Raw genomic sequence first — 23,568 nt, 5'->3', positions numbered from 1 at the left:
TTATAGTTTGCAGGAGATAGCAGATGACTTAGTCATACAGATCTCCCTTTAGAGAGATCTAGCACGTTATCGACAATATATCCGGAAAATGGCTACCAGATTGCAAAGCATATTGGTTGGTGGGTTAATTCCATTTGGTTAGAACACTGGGATGTTTTAGACCAAGTTCTGGTGTTCCAGCTTCAAATCCTCTGAGAGTTGCCACTGTCCTACAGTCACAGACCATTTCCTCAGACACAGCCACATCTTGTGGGGATGTGGTGTTGCCCCCAGGGCACAGGAAGTGTGGCGGCATCAATGTAAATCCATTTCCACCACTGGAACCGTAAACTTGGAATGCATCGCCCATCAGGGTCATCACAAAAAGAACAGCAGGGAATTTATAACTTTTTTTTTTTTTTTTTTTTTTTTGCAGTTTGGACCTTTTATCATATAGATGCCAAAATTCTCAGAAGCTTGGAAGATTTTTCTCCTCCAGCTAGCCCTGAAAACATCTCTGTAATTTGTCCCACATGCACACTTGAGACGCCTGGAAGGTGTCTGGTATTTTCTCGTTCCAAATGCTTTGTTAACGGACTTCACAAAACCACTGACCCAACACTACTTCTGGGAGGAAGGGACATGATTAAAAGCTCTTCACAGAGCTTCACCGAGATCCTTCTTGCCTTTCCCGATACCCACTTCTTGTGAAAAGCAGCCTGGAGATGTTTGAGCCTCTTGTCTGGGGACCAGCCTTTCTCTCTCACACCCTCAGCCCACATGTCAAGCTGAAGGGTTTCCACGGGGCTCTGGGAGCTCTCCTCTCCTGAAGTTTGCACCCAGTGGTCCAGCTGGCCTCACAGGACACTCTAGGTTTATCGACAGAATCCTTAAATTTCCTCTACCCACAGCGTGCACCTCAAAAGCAAGAGGGAAGCCTGGGTTCCCACCACTCTGCATAGGGCTGCAGGGGTGGGGAAACTCCATAGGCCTTGCCTCTGACAGCCTCTGGCAGCCTCTGTGTGTGGGAAGCCACACAGCCATGGCAAACCAGCCACGAAGACACACCAGGGACCGCAGGCCTTCTATTCGGCAAATTCTGATTTCTCATGAGGAAAGGCCACAGAGAGAGAGAGAGAGAGAGGACCAAAGAAGCAAAGGGGTGAACACTCATATCTTAAATCGTCTCCTACCACAGCTATTGTGATGTTTACATCTGTAACAAATTCAAAATCATGTCTAAATTCCGTAAAAATGCATCTAGCTATGACAGGTTGCTTTCAACCCAGAATTCTTAGAATTTATGTTAAAAAGATGAACGAGATCTACGGATCACACAAGGGTCAGGTTTATAAGGACTCTTACCTTCAACAGAGGGGGAAGAAAAGGGCAAGTCAGCATCAGTTGGGTTGCTGTCTTTTGGGAAGGGAAATGGGATATGGGCGTCCCGTTCTCTGGCTGCCATTTTGCTTCCCCCTAGTCTGACATTAACAGTGCTGGTTGGGCTCCATGGACTCAGCAGCTTGTTTTTGATGAGTGAGGGGCTCGGTGAGCCCAAATCCTTCCTGAACACTGAGGCCCATGCTCGAATCTTGGAGAGAATGTCACAAAGAGGAGAGATGGGTCTGTGGTGTTCTACAGACCCCAGGACAGAAGAACCTGCGCCATGCGCCATGGAGAAGGTCCACGAATTCAGAGGTCTCGCCTCTTAACCATGGGGTCTCCTATCTGCCACCGTGTTGCTCTCCAGCCCCCTCGAAGCTGGATGTGCATGAGAAACAGGCCACTTCCCTACAAGAAGAGTCAACCCGGAGCCCACCTTCACTCCCTTGGTCACAGTCAAGGCCCCAGGGAACTTGATCAGGTCTTGACCCTGGGAGCACAGGGGAGAGCACAGGGACTTCCTCGGCTTCATGCCTACTGCCCCTCCTCTCCCTGTCCCGCTACGTGGATGAGGCTGACAGGGACCGTAAGGGACGTCGGAACTCATGCAGAGGCCACTAACACACACGGCAGCTAGACGGCATCGCCAGGACCCATGCAGCACGGCACCTTCTGCCCCCGCAAAAGCCGCTACGTGGCAGCATCAGCTCGCGACCTGCACCTGTGTGATGGCTAGAGCTCACGGATGGAAATTTGGATTTTTTTTTTTTTCTTTAGATGAGCTATGGTTCTGAGCCAATCTATTTCATGGTACAGTTCGATGGCCTTCTCCCTGGGCTGCCGCAGAAGATGCATACGCCGTGCAGCCCCAAGGGCAGCAGGGTCCTTCCAATTCAAAGCCCTGAACAGAAGATCAAACGCGCGGCCCGAGGCTGGGCGGCGGTGTGCACCTTCTGCAGAGGGAGGTGCTCAGGGTCTGCACCCCCACCCCTAGAAGAGAAGCGGCAGACGCTCGCAAAAGAAAAAGGGTGTATCGAGTCGGGGAAAGCCTTGGACTCCCTCCCGCCCCGAAGGAAACGACAACCAACAACAAAAAAATTTAAGAAACAAAGAAAAACCAGAAGAAACGTTGAGGGAAGAAAACCAGCTGAACTTACCACACTGCGAGTGAACTTTTCTAAGGAAGTTCTACGACCTTGCTCACTTTCTGGCTTTAGGGGGGGAAAAAAAAAAGGTAGGGAGAAAAATACAGAAAAAAAAACTCTTCAGCTTACATGTGGTTTCCAAACAGCAGCAGCGGCAGCTAATGAACAAAAACAACAGCAAAACAGGGGGAAAAAACGGGAGAAGAGAAGCAGCCAGCGCCGTAGGTGAGAGGCAGCGGGAGAGACAGCTAACAGAAGCCTGCCAGAGATGCTGCCTCGTTAGCAAAGGGGGTGTTTGCTTCTAAGGGCACCGCCCGTGGCGCTGTTGGGCTCGGAGTCCAAGCCTCTGTGCCTTTGCACGAGACTCCGCCTGCTCCCTGCGTCCCACGGGCTGTGCTCCCGGGCTGGCGCCCCCCAATTTGCCCCCATTTGCAGGCAGATGCCTGGGGGCCTCACATGGGGACCCAGAACAGACTACTCCTGAAGGTTGGGGATCCTGATGGGACGTCAGGACGTGGCTGTGGGCAAGGTGAGGTCACCAACGCCTCTGGAAGTAGGGCCTAGGACTCTGGGATTTTTTTTCCCCACCCAGACGCAGCCAGAAATTTCACTCACTTCAGGGACTTCCTACTGGTCCCCTGTTGAATTTCATTCTGTGTCCTTAGAGCAAGGAGGGTCTGCCCATGTCTGCTCTGTTGACAAAATGTTTTGGGCCTCAGAAAAAGTGTTTTGAACAGAAAGTGCCCTCTCAGTGTGTAGACAGGTGACCCCTTCTGAGGTTTACGCGGGGCAGGTGACAGGAGGCTCAGGGACCTCTGTGAAGAACTCTTAGCTAAGGAGCCCCTGCCAGGGGCAAGAAGAGGCAAAGCCCTTGACACCTCCTCCCAGGCCTAGTCACTCACTACCGCACAGTACCACAGGAAGAGAGGAGGGTGTGGTGCGCTCCCGGCCCTCTCCCTAAGTTTCCTGCTTTGCCAAGAGGTTTGGGAGAGAATTACATGAATTATATCCCAAATACTGGCTAGTTGATCCTAGAGCCGTCCTAGAGCCCTGTTCTAGGGTCTTGAGCCCGAGACTGGGACATCTGGAGAGTATGGTCACTCACATGGAAACACACACACACTCTCTCTCTCAGCAAAAATGGAAAGTGGAGAGCTGAAGGAGCGGCCAGGTGCCCGTGGGTCTGCAGGGTGCTGGAAGCAGGGGGTGGGGTGCGTGTGGGGGGCAAGGGCAGCCACCTGACTGTGCGGTCAAGGTCAGAGGGCTCCTTTGGTGGTGGTCATGCCCCTATCCCCTCTGCTGGCTGCCAGGAGACAGGACGTCGCAGAAGGAAAACAACACAACACACACATACACACACGACACACCATGGCAGAGCCAGGCTGGTCCTTTTCCTCCCACAAGAAGCCAAAGGTTACCGTAGCAAGTCTTGGCTCTGGGGACGGCAGGACTCAGCTTCCATCCTGTGCGCGGCATAGGCGGCACACACTCGGCTGGGGTCGGGCTGGTCCTGGGCCCTGCAGCTAGCACGATGTGCCTGTCATTCTTGTCCTCTGGCTACGGTGTTGCTGCTCACAGATGGGCACCATTGTCTGACTCATTCGGGTTCCTGCCTTGCGTATCCTGGAGGAGCCCTGGAAACCCAGCTCACCTGCTCCTTGAGAACCTGCTTTGCTAGAGCAGCTAACCTTATCTTTGACAATATTGGGAAAGAGGATGACCTAGGGAGGAAGGCTTGGGAGGCTGTGGCTCCAGACTCCATCACGAGATGGAAAGGCAATAAAGTGAGGTAGGATGAGATTCCCTCTTGCAGCTGGAGCGTGGGACCTCTCACGTACCTTTACGACCTGGACATTGATATCACACAGCAAGCCCATCTCTGACATCAGGGTACTTCTAGGCCTACCTGAAAATGCCGAGTTACAACTCCAATCCATACCTGGAAACTCTCAGGGAGAAATGGAAGAAAAAGTAGGTTTTGTCACTGTTTTTGGAAACGATTAACCCCTGGATATTGCAAGGGCATTGGCATCTGCAAGAACTTTTCTTCCAGAGAACATCCCTTCATTTGGGGGCTGGGAGGATCACTCTAATCAGTTTCACATGTAACATTTCACAGGCAAGCTGTGGCGGGTCCCTTCCTCACGTGAGGGGTTTCCTCTGAGAAGTTCTCCTCTTAAGGGAGGACCTGTGGGCACAGGTGTATCGGTTCCACTTCCTGAGCTGGAGTGTGTTACCCCTTTGTGTTAAGACCTCTAAGAGGACTGCATGGACTCTGGCTTCTCCTGGGTATGTGGCTGGGCCCAGATGAGCCAGACTGCTAGAAGCTCAGAATTTCTCCAAACTGTGACCAGTTCAGGGTCTTGAGACAGGAGAAACTGGAACATTCATTTTGGCCTTCCCCCATGAGATCTGGGCTGGAGATACCAGAAGTGTCTGTAGCTTTTCTTGAAAAAAATGGGCATCTGGTGTTCCCCTCCCTCAGAACCCCCCTACCTACACCCTCCTGCAAGGCCAACAGCCCGAGGCCAGGCTTCCCATTTTCCATTGAAGAGTGACACTTGTTGGAAGGGGTGCAGACAACCAATAAAGCTGGGTTTCTGACAGCTTGGGCATTCCAGAATTCCCTTTCCCTTCCTCAGACTATCAGGAATATTCTCAGGGCTACCTAACGTCAGAAGAACGGGAAACAAAGGCTGTTCTAGACCCTGTAGTTCAATGGTACCAACCAGATACGCAGACAGGATCCTGGCACACGAGGGAGACAGACAGTACACAGAGAGGAGGACTGTGTGGCCGGGAGAGGCAGCCCGACAGAGGGCGCAGGGGTGGACAGCCGTAAGCTCAGGGACTGGGGTTGGCTGCGAGGGGGAGCCGAGGGGATACCCATGGTCCTGAGTGGCGTGGCACGGAAGCTGTGGATTTGGGTGCAAGGAGAGCCGCACTTAACCACACGTGGGCCTCGGAGCAGAGCTGCAAAGCGCAGAGGGTTTGCAGGCATACTGGAGTCCCAAACCATCTCTCCTGCCTCCCCTTTTCCAGACCCCAGGCCCCTCCCGCTCTGCCTGCCCTCCTCCCAGAAACCCAGGAGAGTTCTTCCTGTTTCAGCTGCCCCTTGTCACCTACATGCTGTGGGTCCCTGGGCCCCACCCCACCCCCAGTCCAGATGCCAAGGGCTACAGGGAACCATGACTTGATTCCAAGGGGAGGAGAATTACGAAGCTAGCGAGCAGTTATTTCGTGGCTGAAAGAAAAGGCAAGCACTGTGGGGCATCGGGGAAGGGACAATTCCAGGAGTTACTTCCGGGGCCAGACTGGTGTCTGGGGGGAGGACTTGAAATCTGTAAGGTTTCCTACTCAGTGAGGGGGTCGCCCCGAGCCTTGCCTCGTCCTCATCACTGAGCAGGTCAGATTTTACCTAAAGTCTGTGGTAAGGGGGTCAGACGTGGCAGTGAGGGGCTCTTTCCGGTTTCCTAAGGGATTTGCGGATGTCACCGCCAGTCCTGAAATCTTATGTTGAGCCACCGTGGCCTTGATATTTAGTCACCTGCTGTGGGCAGAACGCACAGGCCAAGGTAATGGGGCCATGGAGACAGGAGGCTACACCCTGGACCTGGGGGGTGGGCTGAGGTGGTGACTCTTCTACTTGTCTTCCCTTAGAAGGGGAGCAGATAGAGAGGGGAAAGAGGAAAAGAGAAAATAAATAAAACCCAAGGGATGATACTCTCTTTTGATGCCAGCAGCAAGCAGCAGGCAAGGGTTAACAGTGCTAAGAAAGGCAGGCCTGCCCTTCCCAAAGATACCTTCTTCTTGGCCAGCAGCAAGTCCTGGTAAGCGTTCGACCGGAGGAAGCGGGCATAGCTGTCACTCTTCATCAGCTTGTAGATGTGTTCCTGGGAAGGAAGGAGGAGGGAAAACACAAGAGAGAGCTGTCAGCCACTGCTAAGGAAAGGGGATCATTTGGGTTCCTGTTTGAAGAAAGAGACCAACAGGGGTACGCTTGTGTGCATCTAGGGACACTTGTGGTGTGTTTGTTTTGTTCTTTTCCCACCCAGAAACACCAAACAACATGTATCTTCTCCCTTAGAATGATATCTCCTTGAGGATCAGGTCCCAAAGGCTTTGTAATTGGGCCTTGGTGCCACGTGGAGATGCAATATTGCTTAATGATTAAAACCACAAGCACAGCAGTGAGTAGGAACCAACTAGTGGTACACCCAGCCACTTGGATGAATCTCCAGGGATTTATGGAGGGAAAGAGCCGATCCCCAGAAGATTACACACTGTATGATTCCATTCGTGTAACATTCTCAAAATGACAAATTACAGACACGGACAACAGATGAGTGGTAGCCAAGGGGTAAGGATGCGAGGGGGTAGGGAAGGGTGTGGTTATAAAAGACAATATGAAGGATTCTCGGGGTGACGGAGTTGTACAGAACTACACACACACACACACACACACACACACACACCAGTACAGGTAAAATTGGGAAACTGGATACACTTGGTGGACGTAGCAATGTCAACATCATGGTTGTGATATCATTCTACGGTTTGCAGATGTTACCATTATGGGAAACTGGGTAACTGGTACATTTCTGTATTAGGTCTTGCAGCTGCATGTGAACTGAGAAGTATCTCAAATTAAAACAAAACAAAACAAAACAAAACAGGGCGCCTGGGTGGCTCAGTGGGTTAAGCCTCTGCCTTCAGCTCAGGTCATGATCTCAGGGTCCTGGAATCGAGTTCTGCATTGGGCTCTCTGCTCAGCAGGGAGCCTGCTTCCTCCTCTCTCTCTCTCTGCCTGCCTCTCTGCCTACTTGTGATGTCTGTCAAATAAGTAAATAAAATCTTAAAACAAAACCCAAAAAAACCCAACTCCATAGGCAACGGTGCAATTAGGTCAGTTGTGCCTGTTCGAGCTGGAAGGGTGCCCTTGGCAACCATCTACGGGGCATGTGAGCAAATACGCCAGGCCTAAGGCTTACATCCAGGAGGGGCAGATGCTGTGGCGTGGTGCCCTCTCCTCGCCCGGGCTTCTAGAGGCATTTGCATTCTGGTCTTGTTGCTGAATTTCACCCTTGGCTTCCAGCTAATTCCTATAGTCTGTGGGCCCTTCCTCACAGATCTGTCCTCACCAAGGGCAGGGTAAGCCGGGAGCCTTAAAAGAGGGCATTTGTTGATTGGGAAAAGATTATTTATCAGTTGTGATGGAATAAATGTGGCTCAGCTGTCCAAGAAAGCCTGGCTGTCCCAAGAGTGGACCTGTTAAGAGGAGTGGTGGGCTTTCCCTAGGGAGGACAGGCTTGCTGGCGGAGGCTGGCCTGGTAGAGGAAGCATCTTCTCTTACATACACGCACTGTTCATCCCATGAATCTGGCCGAGGGCTTCGGGGCTCGGGGCAATGAAGAGCCCGTCCGTGAGGAGATAGTGCTCAGCTGAGAGGAGGGATTGGTCATGAAGGGCCTTCTCCCTTGGGACCTGCCTTCCAGGGGAGGGTAGAGGAAGGGAAGTCTCCCCTCAGCGGGGGGGGGGGGGAGCACATTTTAGAGATGCCTGGCCAGGAGCCAAGCAAAATTCATGGAGGCAAGCAAAATTCAACAGTAGCTTGGATCTGAACCGACTTTGATAATCCAGATGTGGTGCATTTCATAAACTCAGTGAGAACACGCTTCCCCTAGTGTTTTCCTGCAATTTTCAGACAGAAATCCAGCCCACTTTAGTGTAAGTTCCGTAAAGGTAGAAACAATATGTCTTTATCTCTTACATGTACAACGTGAAGCACAGGATTCAGTGTTAGTGACATTGTTTCCTGGTTCATGGCTGGGCTGGCGTGAGTAACATTCTGTGAGTTTATAGGCACCATACTTGTGATTTCTGCTCGCCTCAGCTCCTGCCTTCTGCTTGGAAGGGGAGTGCGGCTCACACGCAGCTTGAAGGAATCCCATGTGTGAACATCTTGGATCATCTCTAATGGCCTCAGAGCCTAGGCTGAGGTGCTCTATGTGTGGTCTCTTTAAATTTACCGTTTAAATCATAGGTACAAATGTTAATGACTCACTGTCTCTTTCTTCTTGTCTCCGGCATTGCTTGTGTCTGGCTGACAGAGTCAGGTGGCTCCTGATTTCATCTGGAGAGACCTTCCATTCATACCTGGACCCTCTCCAAACCTTCTCCAAGGTAACAGGCTCCTGCTACTCATCCCGGCTTCTCGGAGGAATCCCAATCCCAGGTCTAGCTCACACCCCCCAGCCCCACGACGCGCCGTGCTGCCCCAAGAGAAGTCGGAGATTCCTCCTAGTCCAGCACTTCCGGCCGTGGCAACAAACTTCGCCCCGATCTAGCTAATTCCTCCAGCCTCCGTGTAGGACGGAAAAGCCTGGTCCATTAGAAGGATGAACTTGTCAGTTAAGAAAGAGCAGGATAAAGCACATGTCTCAACATTTCGTCACAGAAACAAGTCAGCAAATATTTAACGAGCGTCTCCTAGGGACGAGCACCCTGTCAAGCATTGAGGTGACAAAGTCCCTGCTGTCATAAAGCTTAGAGGCTATGAAGCACGATTGAAACATAAAGTCATAGACTACAACTCCCAGAGCAGTTTCAGGTCCCAGCCACTCGTGAATTTTGCGTGGCTCCTTGTGGTGGGCTCACTCCCGTCAGCAACTTCTGTCGACCTTGGGGCATATTGGAGCTAAGGGCTCCAAGGTAGCCGTGTAAGCACAGGGTGTTGAGAATGGGTGTATATGGGATGGCCCACTCTGTCAGAGTAGGGTATGGCCTCTGCCCCCTCCGGGCCTCCATTTCCCACAGTCCAGTGGTCCATGACGGCCCCCTACTCTCCTCCGCTCCCCCAAGCCAAGAAATGGGGCCTTTGGTAGACCCAGTTACAGAACTCTGTTCTTTCCTCCTTGCCGGCTTTGTCTAAGAAGCACAAAGACAGTAAACAGGGGGTGGGTGAACGGAGCGCCGAGGTTTTTCTGGGAACGAGAATTAAGATGGGACTCGGGGTCTTTGGCCAATTCCCAAATGCAATGAGTTTATCACCGGCAGGGACAGCAAGTGTACAAAGCTCTTGGCAGTGACCTCTACTGATTTATGGGAGGTTCTGGTTTGTTTCCTCTGCTCTGAAGACAACCAGTCTTAAGGGAAATGTACATCCAGAATCTGCAAAGAGCCACTGGCAAAACCAGGAAGCCCCCACTGACAGAATTCCTCAGGGGCAAGAGAAAAAGTAGTTTGGTCTTTTCTTATCTTCTTTGCCTTTTCTTCTGCTCCCATCCTCCCCTCCTTCCCTTCCTCTCTGTCCTTTCCCTCCTTTCTTCCCTTTTCTCCTTCTTCATTTCTATCCTCCCTCCTTCCCTCCCTCCCCCCTCCCTCCTTCCCTCTCTTTCTCCTCCTCCTTATTCCTTCTCCCCCTCAAGAAGAGATAGCTGAGTTGACTATGAACAAGTGGAACTAGCAGGGTCCCCATCTGTCTTCCTGACACATGGGAGAGTGAGGACGGCTCTCCACAGCCTGAGCAACGGACTCTCTAGGGCCCTAAATCCTCCCGAACATCTTAGCCGCAGTTGTCAGCGTGGGGAGGGCATCACACCCCTGTGGGAGCTGACAGCCATAGCACAGGGATGTCACCCTGACGAGACACTCCACCTACATCTCCTCTTTGGGCCCGGGCCTGGGATGGGAAGTTCTGCTCGCCGGGGATGCTAAGGTGAAAGCAACAGCAGGAACCCGGAGGGTGCGAGATGCATGTGGGCTCTGGAAGGAGCAGGAAGTGCAAGCTGTCTCAAAACCACACCTGCTTCAAATCAATGCTTTGCCATGATGGTCCTCATTTGGGAATCTCCTGTATTTTTAGGCAAAACACAGGGACCCTCGCAAGCACTGGGGAGGGTCATCAGACAAATACCTGGAGCCTTGGGCCCCAAGCAGGCTGGAGCAGCTGACTTGCTTAAGAGCACCCTCATGTCCTCCTCTTCGCGGTGGGTCCCTAAGACAGCGACTATCTCATTTCCCAGCGTTCGCACATCCTCCTGGAGTGGGACACCACTCAGCTGGAGCATTGCGCAGCTGCCGAGAGCCCTTCTTGTGACTTTTGAGTGCACTGTTTTTCTTTTTGCAGAGACATGGGCCTCATCGCTGCTCTCCACCCCCCAGATTTCCTGGAACAGCATCCAGACTTTGGGGACTGCTGGGTCCATCGTAATCCCTTGGAAAAAGGTGAGGCTGTAGGGTAGAAGGGGGTGTTGCTGAGCAGAGATGTGGAAGCGAGCCTGGGCTGGGCGCCAAAGGCTTGGATTCAGGTCCTGACTCTTGCCCCTCTCCGGCCCTTTCTATCACACAATTCAATGAGGACTTTAAAGTGAAGGCACGATAGAAACTATATACATGTAATGTAGTAATAACAATCAGCCTTCATGCTGTGGCCGTCCTTGCTAGGGAGGACGTGGGGGTGAGCCCAAAGATGGCAGGATCCCTGAGGCGGGAGGTAGGTCGAAGCAGAGCCATAATTTAGTTGCTGTTGTGTGCTCTGAGTCAGTGCTTCAAGTTAAACAACCCCATTTTATAGATGAGGATTCTGAAACTCTGAAAGGTTAAGGGATTGGTCCACATACAGAGCTAGGATTTGAACCCAGAACTGTGTGACCCTCCCCCCAAAGCTTGTACTCTTCCCTGGCATGTTGGTTTTCACCGTCCTTGAGCTGGAGTTTTGGGGGGAGTCAGTGTTGCATGACTGGGACAAGAGGTTCTCAGTGTGTCCTTGGCAGAAACATTAGGGGTCTCTGCTTGAGTCCTGAACTGAGTCATCCTGGTGGTAGATGAGCTGCCTTTTGGGACCCATTTACTACCTCTGCCATCGGTGATGGGGATGCCTGGGTCACTCAGGGCAACAGGTGCAGGCTTCTTACCTCACAGACCGTGTACAACTTGCCTCCCATGCCAGAAGGGAGGTCCTGACCTGGCAAAACCCTGGGGTCTGACTGGGCCCTTGGGAAGCCATAAGCAGCAAGTCTGTATCAGAGCAAGTCACCCAGGAGATCCCTTTCAAGAGACTCAAATATCGTAAGCCAGAGGTCTTTAGACCCTAGGCACGGTTGGCTGAGGGTTAGGGGAAATTAGCACTTGTTTCAACCTGGGTCCTGCAGGGGGACGCAAGATGGGGCTGCACAGTGTTGAGAACATGATGTGAGGCCTAAATCAGCACCTGCTGAGTAGACGTAGGCGAGGCAACAGAAACGATGTCATGGCAGAGTGGACGCCCACTTGTTGTCCTCATGGAGCAGCTTTGGATGACCTCCTAGGATCATGCGGATCTTAAATGAGAAGCCTCCATTTGGATTTCTTCGTCCTTCCCAGCAGAGCTCGGGGACACTTGTTTCCATGTCATGCAGCATTCCAGTCATAAGAGAGCGTAAGAATATGTCCTCATTTGCCTTTACCCTGCAAAGCCTCTGTATCAACACATTCAATGTGACTGACCAAAGGGTGCAGTCCCTTGAGGCTCTTCAATCCCTATTCTGTGCACACGAGTAGCTTTCAAGACAGCTCTGTGTATTGTCTTTTACCTACCCAAATGCCATGGGCATTAACTCAGACTGGTGTTTTCCTTTTCCTCTTCAAGGTCATGGGGTTTCGTGCAGGCAAGCTATGCTCTGAAGCATCAACAAAGAAATTTTGGAATTTAGCTCTCTGGCGCCTTCTCTCTAGGAACTACTAGTCTGCGTGGTAATAAACAGAACCAGATCACAAACAACAGGTCTGTTCTTTTGGAGAACGCATCCCTCCCTCTGCTGTTCATCTCCCTAAAATAAAACCACCCACAGAATAAAATGAGTAACTCCTGGAGCTAGCAATGCTATGGCATTCTTTATTACACTATGTTGGGCATGGGAAGTCTACCAGGAAACGCCCTCCAATCGAGGATTAATATCAGGAAACTTGGGGGCAGTCTTGTGATAAAGACACACAATGCCAGCATGGCCACCACCAGAGCAAAGGTGACCAGCCTCCAGCAGGCTATGAAGGCTTCTACTTCTGAGTAATCTGGGACAAACATAGATGTGTACTCCATATAAAAGCTTTGCCTTTTAAACAAAGCACGTGTTTGACGCCTTGCGTTCCTTAATCAAGTTGCTTTTAAACATCTTAGTTGAGATAATAATAGAAATCCTTGACTAGAGGTTTCTTGTATATTTAAAGGAGGTGGAGACTTGCTGGTATCTTTCTCATCTCTTTCATCACCCATCCCCACTTTGTTGCACTTTGATCATGCCATGCATGGACCATGGCCAAGTAGAGTTTCAGGAACTTAGATGGAGGTCTACTCCTATGTATCTGTATATTCCCAGAGCCTAGAACACCTGGCTGTTAGTGGGTATTCCAAGTTTTGCTGAATTAGTATGTTGTAGAAATTTAATCTAACTGGCATTTATTGATCACCTACTATATGTGTTCCCCAAGGTTGTTCGGCAAGATTTTTCAAAGTGGAAAGCCAAGGGACAGATTGTCCTTCTATTTTCTAATGACAGGTGCAGCTGAGAGTGTTAATGACTCCAGACTGAGCTGTCAAAGAAATTTTTTCAAAAAATTTGAACCACAGGCAGAGTATTACCTTAGTGTTGTGGGGACTTATGGAAGGTAAAGAAGACCAAATTCTCATCAAAGAACTTTTAAGTCCAGAGGTGCTAGAAGGCCCAGAAGAGTCTCCATGGGGCATTTTAGCAGCTCAGGTAGGAAAGGAGCCGGGGTTGGGGGGGAATGGGGGGTTGGGACTCAGACTGCTGGGAAGCCAACATAGGATCCTACAGGAACTGGAGCCAAAGGCTGGGTTGGTCTGCCTAGTTCAAGCATCAATCCATTTGATGGACATATTTCCAATCCAATCCAATCCCAATGAAGTGTTTTCTCAGGCCTGCTTTGTTTTGTTTGTGAAGAAGGGTATGCTCTTAGACAAGCTCTGCCTGATGGCCAAGAGTCACGGAGGCCTCCCACTTCCTTTGCAATTTCCCGCACTATAGAATGTCACAGCTCACAGGTCAAGGTCTCCCAACTGGAATGGGAGAACGAGCGTTCATGAAATGGATGGATGGGGAGATGGCTGAATGACTGAACAGGCCCAACGATACAATCCTGGGAACACCCGAGACTTTTCAAATTGAAGCCAGGCAGCCACTGTGCATCCAGCTGACTTCCATCTCCCTCCCGCAATCTGCAGAGGCTCTGGGAAGAGGGGACGGTCCTAAGAGGAAGCCTTAGGTTCTCAATAATTCCTGTGGTTTCATTCTCTCCACCAAAAACCACCAGCAAAGCTTTAGATTACATGCTCTGAGATGCAGATCTCTCTTGCTCCAGCTCACCCTGCCCCCCACCTTCTGATACCCTCTCTTAGCTCAAAGCCTTCCATGCCTTGTTACCATCTTCACAGCGACAAAGTTTGAATTCCTCAGGATGACATGTGAGGCCCCCAGCATTTGGCTCCTACACATTTTTCCTGCATTTTTCTCCTAAGAACTCCTTAGATGAGCAGACAATGGGGAGAATTATTTTTTGGTCTAGCTTGGAATTATAAGACCTTGGGAATACTAGAGCCATTCACTTTTGTCAATTCATACACATAAATATGTAGCGCTTTTTACTTATTCAAAAAAACTGTCAGGCCATTAGCTCATCTTGTTTCTCAAAAACCTTTAGAGGACTATACGGAAGCCATCATCCTCATTTTCTAGATAAGAAAACCAAGGCATGAAAGGTCAAGGTTCTTGCCCGGGACCATATAACAAGTGAGTGGCAATGCAGGTCGTCTGATGCCGCATGGTTGAGAAATGGAGAATTCAATCCATAGTGTAAAGAACTGAGTCCTTAAAACAACAGTAACAAAAAAAAAATTCATGGCCCATTTTCTTTTTTTCTCCCCTTACAAAGCTAAATCTGTGAAATTGGAACAACACAGCAAACAGCTGAGGGCTATGGTCACAGCCCACAGACCTTTATGGAAGATTTGGTCTTGGCCCAAATTTTCAAAAAAGCCAAATGGATCAGCAAAACACAAGTTGCAAATGCGGGGTCCGTGCTGACGGGGTGTCTTGTGAAATATTTCCACAGGAAGCAAACACAGGCAATTAACTTTGTAACAATGCATGCGCTCAGATAAAAAACAAAATCCTGGGAGAGAGCTGCCACCCCACCTCAGTCCTCATTTCAAAGGAATCCATAAATCTAGCTGACCTTTCTGGCTACTGACCCTAATAGTAGGGCACACAGTCACAGGTCTATGGCACTCTGAGCCCCCCAGTGGGGGCTTCTGAGGAACACTTATGACCATCTGAAGAAGCCACTCACACCTCCTGATCCCATAAAGGAGGATTTCAAAGGGTTTGGGAGTCGTTATTCCCACTTTGCAGATGGGCAGAATGAGGAAAGCAAACTTATGGCTTAAACGTGCTGTCCTAGACAGAGCAGGTAGCAGAAGCCGTTTCAGAGCCTGCTTCCTGGCTCGACCCTTCCGTAGAGAAGGGAGGTCCCCCAGCTCTCAGCACAAAAACCCAGCCCTCAACAGTTAACGATCCAGTGTGTTCTGGGTAGCTGACCCTTGGCCCAGGGTCAGGAGATATCAGTGCAAGTCTAGACTGGTCTTGGACTGCTAAGGAATTTAAGCTCTTTTCCTTACCTGGAAGCTTTGGAACCACACCTGTGTGTCTGGGGCGGGCGGCTGTGTGGACCAGAAAGGGAAAGCAGTGGGAGCCTTGTGGTACCAGCTGACTTCTCAGTCTGTTCTGTGAACTCCAATCCTTACTCGGACTGATTCGCTACCACACCAAGAGAGAGCCCCTCTGACCTTCTCTCCCAAAGAAATGGAAGATTAACCCCTCCCAACCTGCTATCTTCTACCTTTCTGGGTTTCCTGAAGCATTTCAGTGATTTTTATGATATATGGTTTAGCACAAGGGTCTCAAGCGACAGGCCTCAAACTCACATCTGGCCCCTTATTTCTTTATGGGTTGTGAGCTAAGAATGGTTTTTACATTTTTAAATGGCTGAAAAAAATTAAAAAAGAATATTTCACAAAAAAGTATATGAAATTGAGCTTTCAGTAACTATAAATAAAGATTTTTTTGGGAACACAGCCATATCCCCTCCTTTATGCTGGTTATATTGTAATGTTGTTACAGTGTTGCTGTTTTTACATCACAGAACTGAGTAGTGATGACACAGACCATATGACCCACAAAGCCTAAAATTTATACTGTCTTGCCCTTTACAGAAAAAGTTTAGTTTTTAAAAATTGAACCCTGGTTTGGTGTAAAAGGCAGGCTACAGAATCACCCTATTTGCATAATCACCCTGTATACATAAATTGAGGAGGAAAATACACTAAAACGGGCATTGTCTCTGGGTGCTAAAATTACATGAGATTATTTGAATTTTTTCACCAAACATGTTAAACATAAAGGTATAAAAATATTAATCACATTAGGAAAATAAAATAGTAAGCATTTATTCTATTTTAGTATAGGCCCAATCATCTTAGTTGTTGATGTGCTTCATTTCACCTGGTCCCCTTTCCGTCCCCATGTGTGGGGACCCTGGTACCTTTGTTACACAAATGAGGAAAGGAAGACCCAGGGAATTCAAGTAACTTGTCCAAGGTTACACTGCTAGTTCGAAACACATTGTATGTGGGCCTTCTTTTCACTACATATGTATCGTGCACCCCAATGTTCATAGCAGCAATGTCCACGATAGCCATATTGTGGAAGGAGCTGAGATGCCCTTCCACAGATGAATGGATAAAGAAGATGTGGTCCATATATACAATGGAATATTACTCAGCCATCAGAAAGGATGAATACCCAACATTTGCATCAACATGGATAGAACTGGAGGAGATTATGCTAAGTGAAATAAGTCAAGCAGAGAAAGATAATTATCAGATGGTTTCACTTATTTGTGGAACATAAGGAATAGCATAGAGGACATTAAGAGAAGGAATGGAAAAATGAAGGGATGGGGAAATCAGAGGGGGAGATGAACCATGAGAGACCATGGACTCCAGGAAACAATCCCAGGGTTTTAGAGGGGAGAGGAATGGGGGGATGGGTTAGTCTGATGATGGGTATTAAGGAGGGCACGCATTGCATGGAGCACTGGTTGTTATACACAAACAATGAATAATAGAACACTACCTCAAAAACTAATGATGTGGGGCACCTGGGTGGCTCAGTCAGTTAAGAGTCTGCCTTGGGCTCGGGACATGATCCCAGGATCTTGGGATCAAGCCCTGCATTGGACTCTTTGCTCAGTGGGGAGCCTGCTTCTCCCTCTCCCTCTGCCACTCCTCCTTCTTGTGCTCTCTCTTGCTCTCGCTCAAATAAATAAATAAAATCTTTAAAACAAAACAAAACAAAACAGAAAAATCCCCAAAACACCAATGATGTACCATATGGTGACTGACATAAAATAATAATAATAAAAAAAGAAGCACATTGTATGTTTATAGTGGAAACACACTTAAGAACAAAAGGGAACAGGTTGAAACAAGTTTGCTTAGAAAGTGTTTTATTTGAAATCCAGGATATCGACTCTAACATAATGAGGAACTTAGAGAGGCTCTGAGTAGCCTCTCTGAGTCTACTCTGCCTCAGCAATGAGGTATCCTTTTTGTGGAAGTACCTGAAAAACCACAGAGCACTGTAGAATGAAGGCTGTTTATTCAGAAACTTGTCAAGGCACAACATGCTGACTTCCTAAGATTTCCTATCCCAACTTTCTCAAATGAAAAACAATATAAATGTCAAGAAGTGAGGACTGGTTTACTAAACTATGGCACTTCCACACAATGGAATACTATGCAACAATTAAAGAACCAGGCGACAATCATCTTGTTATTGCTAATGTGGGCACTGTAGCTCCGAGGCTGCTCTGTGATCAGGCAGGAGAAAGTGAATGAGTAATGACGTGAGGTACTAGGGCCATCATCTGTGGCATCCTTGAGAACCGAGATTCTCAGTATAGAGAAAGGGGGTACAATATAGAAAGAAGAGGTTAAATAAAATCCCCTGTAATTTTCAATTTGAATAGAAAGTATAAGTAAGAACTTATGACATATTTTTAATCACTACCAAAAACCACTAATTTCCTAACTCTGTCCATTGAAAAGGTCTAGAGAGGATGACCAACCCAGGAACAATGAGCACCTCCAAGTGCCTAGATTATTGTCTCTAAGAACCATTTCCCACCAAGAGAAACTAGGGATCCTAGGAGAAATGGCTGATTCCAGGTCTGGGGCAAGGTCTGGAAGATCTTAGCTTCCTTGTTATGTGGATGACATCAAAGGTTACCAGGACCATGTAAAAAGGAGCCAATGACTGAGATGGCACAATCCAAGCACCAATAAAAATAATAAGCAAAATGGACTAAAACACACCAAATGTGTTTAAGCCTATGAGTTTACAAAGATACTAAAAACAAAACAGGAAACCCTGATTGGTCATTGGAAGATGATAGTAAACTACTCATTATTTTGAAAACTAAAAAATAAAGGGAAAAAGCCAAACACTTATCCTATCTTTCCTATATAAATTGTATTATTGGATGCTCTAATAGGAGATATACTTGGTTATTTGTATTTCAGCTATTAAATGAAGTAATTAACTAATGGATCTAAGCAATAAACATCAACAGCTGCTAAAATCACTAAAAGAGAAAACTATACCTTATGTGCCTTCTGACAAGAGAGTACAACATGGTTTATGAAGCAGTTTTGCTCACAGACATCAAATGTAAATCCAACTAAATATCTAAATCAAACTAATTTGTAGGAAATATGGAGGGTAGAAGGACATGTTAAACAGCACCACAGGGCTGCCATAAAAGAAAAAAAAAAAACCAGGCTGTGGGACTCTCTACAGGTCAAAAAATACAATTTCTTCATGAAAAAAAGTGCAAGGGGGCAGGGAGGGGAGTAGAGGGATTTAAAAGAAACCTATAGATTAAAAGGCACATGAAAGACATGTCAATATGCTGCAACATGTGGGCCTGATTTGGATTCTGACTTTATTTTATTTTATTTATTTTAAAAAACATTTTATTTGTTTATGAGAGAGAGAAGGAGGGAGAGAGACCGACCATACAAGCAGGGCAAGTAGCAGGCAGAGGGAGAAGCAGACTCTTGTTGAGCAGGGAACCCAACATAGAGCTCAATCCCAGGACCCTGGGATCATGACCTGAGCTGAATGCAGAAGCTTAACTGACTGAGCCACCCAGGCACCCCTGGATTCTGATTTTAAATTAAAGGTTAAAAAATGGCATTTATACCACCGCCATAAATTTGAACATTTGCATATAACATATATATGTTATAAAGAAAATGTTGCTAATTTTTAAGGTGTGACGGTGGTGGTAGTAATGCTACATACTAGGATTCACAGGTGAGATGATGTAATGTCACAGAGTTACTTTAAAATAACCTAATGGAGGCCGAAAAAGTAGCTGGGGACACAGATAAAATGAGATCAGTCCTGTATTGTGATTGCTCAGGTTGGATGTTGTTCTGCTCTTTCTACTTTATCACATGTGTACATGTTCCCATAATAAAAGATTAAAATAAATCCTTCCTCCCAACATCTGGCTCGTCGACTAGTTCTGACTAGTATCTCAGGTCTTGTATTTCAGGAGCGATGGAGAATTGAGCTGTGTGTTTCAGATCATTCATCTGAGGGGCCTCTCTAGTACCCAGGGAGGTCCTCCATCACTTTCCTCACCAGAGTACATCAGTATGTGCTTGGGAGCATATACACAGACACATACAAAAAAAGATTTCTCATGATTTAAATATTTTGCTTTGAAGCTGCAAAGAGTTATGAGAGGGTTGAGTTTTCATAAAGTAACAACATGGAACTCTGTAGAACCAAATTTGCCTGGCACCAGCATTCAGTGGAGCTACCACGAGAGGAAAGGAAAGACAGTTATGGGGTTGGTTGAGCTTGGGCGGTGCTTCCGTTTAGAAGTTCTCAGAAAATAACCAGGCAGATCCGGATGACAAGGGACATTGGTTCTGTTCCCATGCTATTATTTGCATCAGTGCCACTGAGTTTCCTAAATTGGATAATAATGTCTGTAGGAAAGTGATGTAGGCCAAGTCTCTATTTGGGGACCCCCACAGGTGAGAGAAATGAAGAGGGTTGAAGAGACAAGCCTGAAACTTTAAGCCCCATCACCCCCTGGTGTAGGATGGGTGAGAGGGAATCACAGTTAGGGCCTGGAAAGTGGACAACAGACTGGATGGTTATCTTTAGAAATGTACCTCTCAGCCCTCAAGGTAAAGCATGTTTAGAGTGGCTTACGTGGCTTCTGCGTCTTTTGCCAGCCTCCCCAGCATCTGCGCCCAGTTGTAGCACCCAGGCTTAGGAGTCCCTCCCGTGGCCTTTCTTAAACCTTAAACCTTAAACCTGAGACTGACCCCAGTTCTCCAACTGGTAAAATTCCCCATTCTTTTGTCTTTCTCCCCAATGAGCCCATAACCTCCTTGAGGTCAGGGGTTCCCTCCTTCTTAGTGGTGTCTCATCACATAGCACAAGGCCTGGGATAGAGAGGTGCCCCCAAAGAGTAACTGCAGAGTTGAACGTCACTATGGAAGTAGAGTAGGTAGTGGTTATGAGCTGGGCTTCACGATGAGACGAGACTCACGGCCCTGCCAGCTCCCTATACCCACTTCGCTGATGTGTGTTAGGGTTTCTGGACTCTACTCCTGACTTATTACAGGACCTCAGATTTTATAAAACACTTTGAGATTCTCCTGGAAAGGATAACACCTATAACTAAATGTCCATCTCTCTGCAACAATGTAACTGATCCAGGAAGACAATACCAGGAAGAATTTCACTATCCACTTACCTGGAATGGTTTCTCCTGATGGCCTTACAATAATCAAACCTGAAATTCTAGCTACACACAATGCCTTGGACCTATATGAAAGGGTGAGGTGGTGAAGTGGACAAATGAACACTTTTTGAGTAGATAAGAACTAATGGAGTAGATAAGCAAACCTGGGCATCTTCGAATGTGTATCTCCCTCCATCTTTGACGTTTTGGCTGGTTATCTCGTAGCTGTGAGAATCCAGGTTGATTGCGCTTGGGGCCCCTGGAGCCAGGAACTCTTGCCAGATTTCTTCTACCCTCTTGGCCACATCCTGGAGGGGTTGTTTCTTGAGGTCTTGGACAGCCAACCAGAACCTGGGAAGCATAAAGAAAGTCATTTCCACGGCTCTCAGCCTCTGGACTCTGCTGGATGTGGTCCCAGAAGACACAGCCCATAAAACTCGTTCTGCTGCATCTCCAGACTTCCCCGCTGCCGCTACCTAAGAGCAAAGATGGTAGGGACTGCTGGAAATTCACAGGGTGCTACATTATTGTGGAGAATTGAAAGGAAGCGCCCATTAGAGAAATCATTGTACTTCTGGTTACCAAGCGGTTTCTTTCCCTTGACATCAAGGTTTCTCAAGCTCTGCACTATTTCCATGTTGGGCTCAACGATTCTCTTTTGTGAGGCTGCCCTGTGCATTGTAGGATGTTGAACAGCATGCCTGGCCTCTACCCACCAGATGCCAGTGGGGACCCCATCCCCAAGTTGTGATAACCAAAAATGTTTCTAGGTATTACTGAATGACCCCTAGGAGGTGAAATCCCCTCTTGGTTGAGAGCCAGTGCTCTCCACAGGTCCCCTGACACAGAGAGTGTGAATTCGTTTGTCATATCTGGTTGGGATCAGTTTGCAGCATCAAAATCTGTGAAGGAAATCACAGAGGCGGAGAGAAGGTTGGAATCGTAATGAATATCTGAGCTGGAAGGACCCAGCTATTCATGTTGCTGATGGAAAAGCAGTCAATTTGCAAGGTCGCTGTCCAGCATGATGCTTAGCATATAGTAGGTGCTCAATAAATGGCTGTTGGCTTGAAGATGGGCTCCTGAGGAACAAAGCTGGAGAGGCACACATGAGCAACCTCTATGCCAAAAGATTCTCCAGAGAGCACTGGAGAGAAAACCTCTAGCTCACTTCCATATGTGCTTTTCATGAATTCCTCAGCATCAGCATGGCAGCGGCTGTTGGAAGAGCTGGGTGTGAGCTCTTTTCTGCTGAGGGCAGCAGCAAACAGGGCTAAGCTTGGACAACAGTTCCCTGGTCGTGAGGATGATTCCTGAGGCAGCCCTGGGGAGGGCTTGCAGCAAGACCCAGATCTGGGTAGCATACTTTGTGCCTTGTGAACAAGACAGGCCAGTGTCCCCATCAATGAGACATGAGGACGGGCCCCAGGCTATGTGGTTGCCACAGCCATAGCATTCACACATACGCTGGTCAATGAAAGGGCAGGGACAAGAGAAGCTGGACCACAACACGGCGGAAAGTGCGTTCAATCTGTCATCGAATTGCACCCAAAGTAAGATGTACTTGTTTTTCCCTTTTCCTTTTCTTTCTTTCTTTTTTTTTTTTTTTTTAAGGTTAAGCATGTTTTTCTGTTGCTGTTCTTAGAATTGTCTTTGGAGCCAAGTGCATGGCCCAAAGGCGCCACTCAGTGGCCAACTGTGGTAATACAGCTCCATGTCCACCAGGAGAGAGGTGTGTGTGCCGGGACTCTGGACTCCCACCTCTTGTCCTGCTTTGCCATTTGGGATTCTAATAATCTCTTTAAAGAAAATCCTCATGGTTCCCTTGTTGGTCCTGAGCAGCCAGAGTCCAGGAAGGAGATTTAATGGCCTCACTTGACCAGAAGACCAGGAAACACAGTCCTCATCTTGACTATGCTGCTGTCTTGGAATTGTACCTTTCTGTGCATCCCTTCCCCCATCTGTAAAATGGGTATGAAGTGGGTGGTGGGTCTCAAGAAGTTCCCATCCAGGTGTAACAGAAATGCTTTCAGTTCCCGTGGGTGAGAGCTGTGGGGAGGTCAAAGGGGACGGCCACATGGTCAGTACCGGGCTTCCTCCTTGGGTGGCTGGGCGTTCTCTCTGTGGGGAGTGGGGTTCTTCCACCTCCCAACCCCATGTCTCAGGGTCCTTAGGCCTCTCCGTCCCCCCTCGACGTCTGCTGTGGAATGAAGGAGGTGGCCAGGACACAAAGATGAACATGGTCATCTGGTGATGTCTTTGTCAGAAAGGCAGGGTGTGATGGGCAGGTGAGAATTAGGAAACCCAGCTCTGAAGAAGCAAGATGCTGTGGGTTTTTCAAAGGACCGGAAGGAGTGCTATGGGCAACTCACCAAAGATGGAGTCAGCGAGTCTTTGGCAGCCACGTGCTGGGGCTGACTCGAGAAGGGCCCTCCCTCAGGGATTTGTCTCTGGGGTGAGTCCCCTGGGGCTGGAAGCAGCTCCTCTGGGCCAGCATCCTTCCCGAGCCTACCCAACCCTGCAGTTTCTCCCACACATGGATGGTTCCTGGGCAATTTCCTGCTCCCTCAATCAATGTCATGTGGGGGTCACCTTCTGTCACTTTCTGTCTCTTGTTTCGGGCTGCTCTGAGGAGAAGCTCTCAAGCTCTGGGAAGGTCCAGCAGCTTCTGAGCTCTGCAGACTCCTGCGGTTCCCAAGGCCTCAGAGTCCCTTTGGCAGAATGTCTGGGAGCCGCAGTCATGCCCATCACCTCAGCGGGGTATAAAGAAGGTTTGAAGTGGATGTCCACGGAGATTCCAGAATCCCATGTAACAAACTTGTACATAAAAATTAAAAGGTTCCCTTTGCCACAAACCAAGAATTTTTCAAAATAAAAGTGCAAGAAGAAACCACGGGCCTGTTCGAAGACGAGGAGGAGACGACATTCCTCAGACAGCCATCTTTCCTCCCTGCCCTCGCAGGGACCCTCTCAGCCTTCTGTCAGCCTTGCAGATGACCTGCCTTATCCTTCTCAGGTGACAGCAAAAATGCTGTCACAACAGCATCCTGACATCCTGTATGTGTTTACCGTCCCCGGCTTCGGTGAACCTTTGTGTCAATTTGAAATTCAGAGCAGGCTCCAGTTTGCATTTGCCATCTGTGAGCCCACTGGCCTGAGGCAGGAGCGCGGCGCT

The 23,568-nt window shown here is 48.4% G+C and overlaps 1 protein-coding gene across 5 annotated transcripts in view; it reads right to left on the bottom strand.

Annotated features, from left to right (window-relative positions):
* Nucleotides 1-23,568, bottom strand: part of RGS6 (regulator of G protein signaling 6) — a 553,489-nt gene that overhangs the window by 18,558 nt on the left and 511,363 nt on the right. For 2 of the 5 annotated variants that reach the window (XM_044231757.1, XM_044231759.1), the window contains exons 15-17: nt 20,558-20,744; nt 6,311-6,400; nt 2,520-2,573 (exon numbers count right to left, since the gene is read on the bottom strand). In XM_044231757.1, coding sequence (XP_044087692.1) covers nt 2,520-2,573; nt 6,311-6,400; nt 20,558-20,744 — 331 coding nt within the window. Of the gene's footprint in view, nt 1-1,892; nt 2,084-2,255; nt 2,574-6,310; nt 6,401-20,557; nt 20,745-23,568 lie in introns of those variants that run through there. The other 3 variants (XM_044231761.1, XM_044231756.1, XM_044231758.1) reach the window with 3 other exon arrangements.

This window comes from Neovison vison, chromosome 13, assembly GCF_020171115.1.
Source record: "Neovison vison isolate M4711 chromosome 13, ASM_NN_V1, whole genome shotgun sequence".
Taxonomy (NCBI): Eukaryota; Metazoa; Chordata; class Mammalia; order Carnivora; family Mustelidae; genus Neogale; species Neogale vison.
The sequence above is the reverse complement of the archived record's forward strand: the minus strand, read 5'-3'. Positions and strand labels throughout refer to the sequence as shown.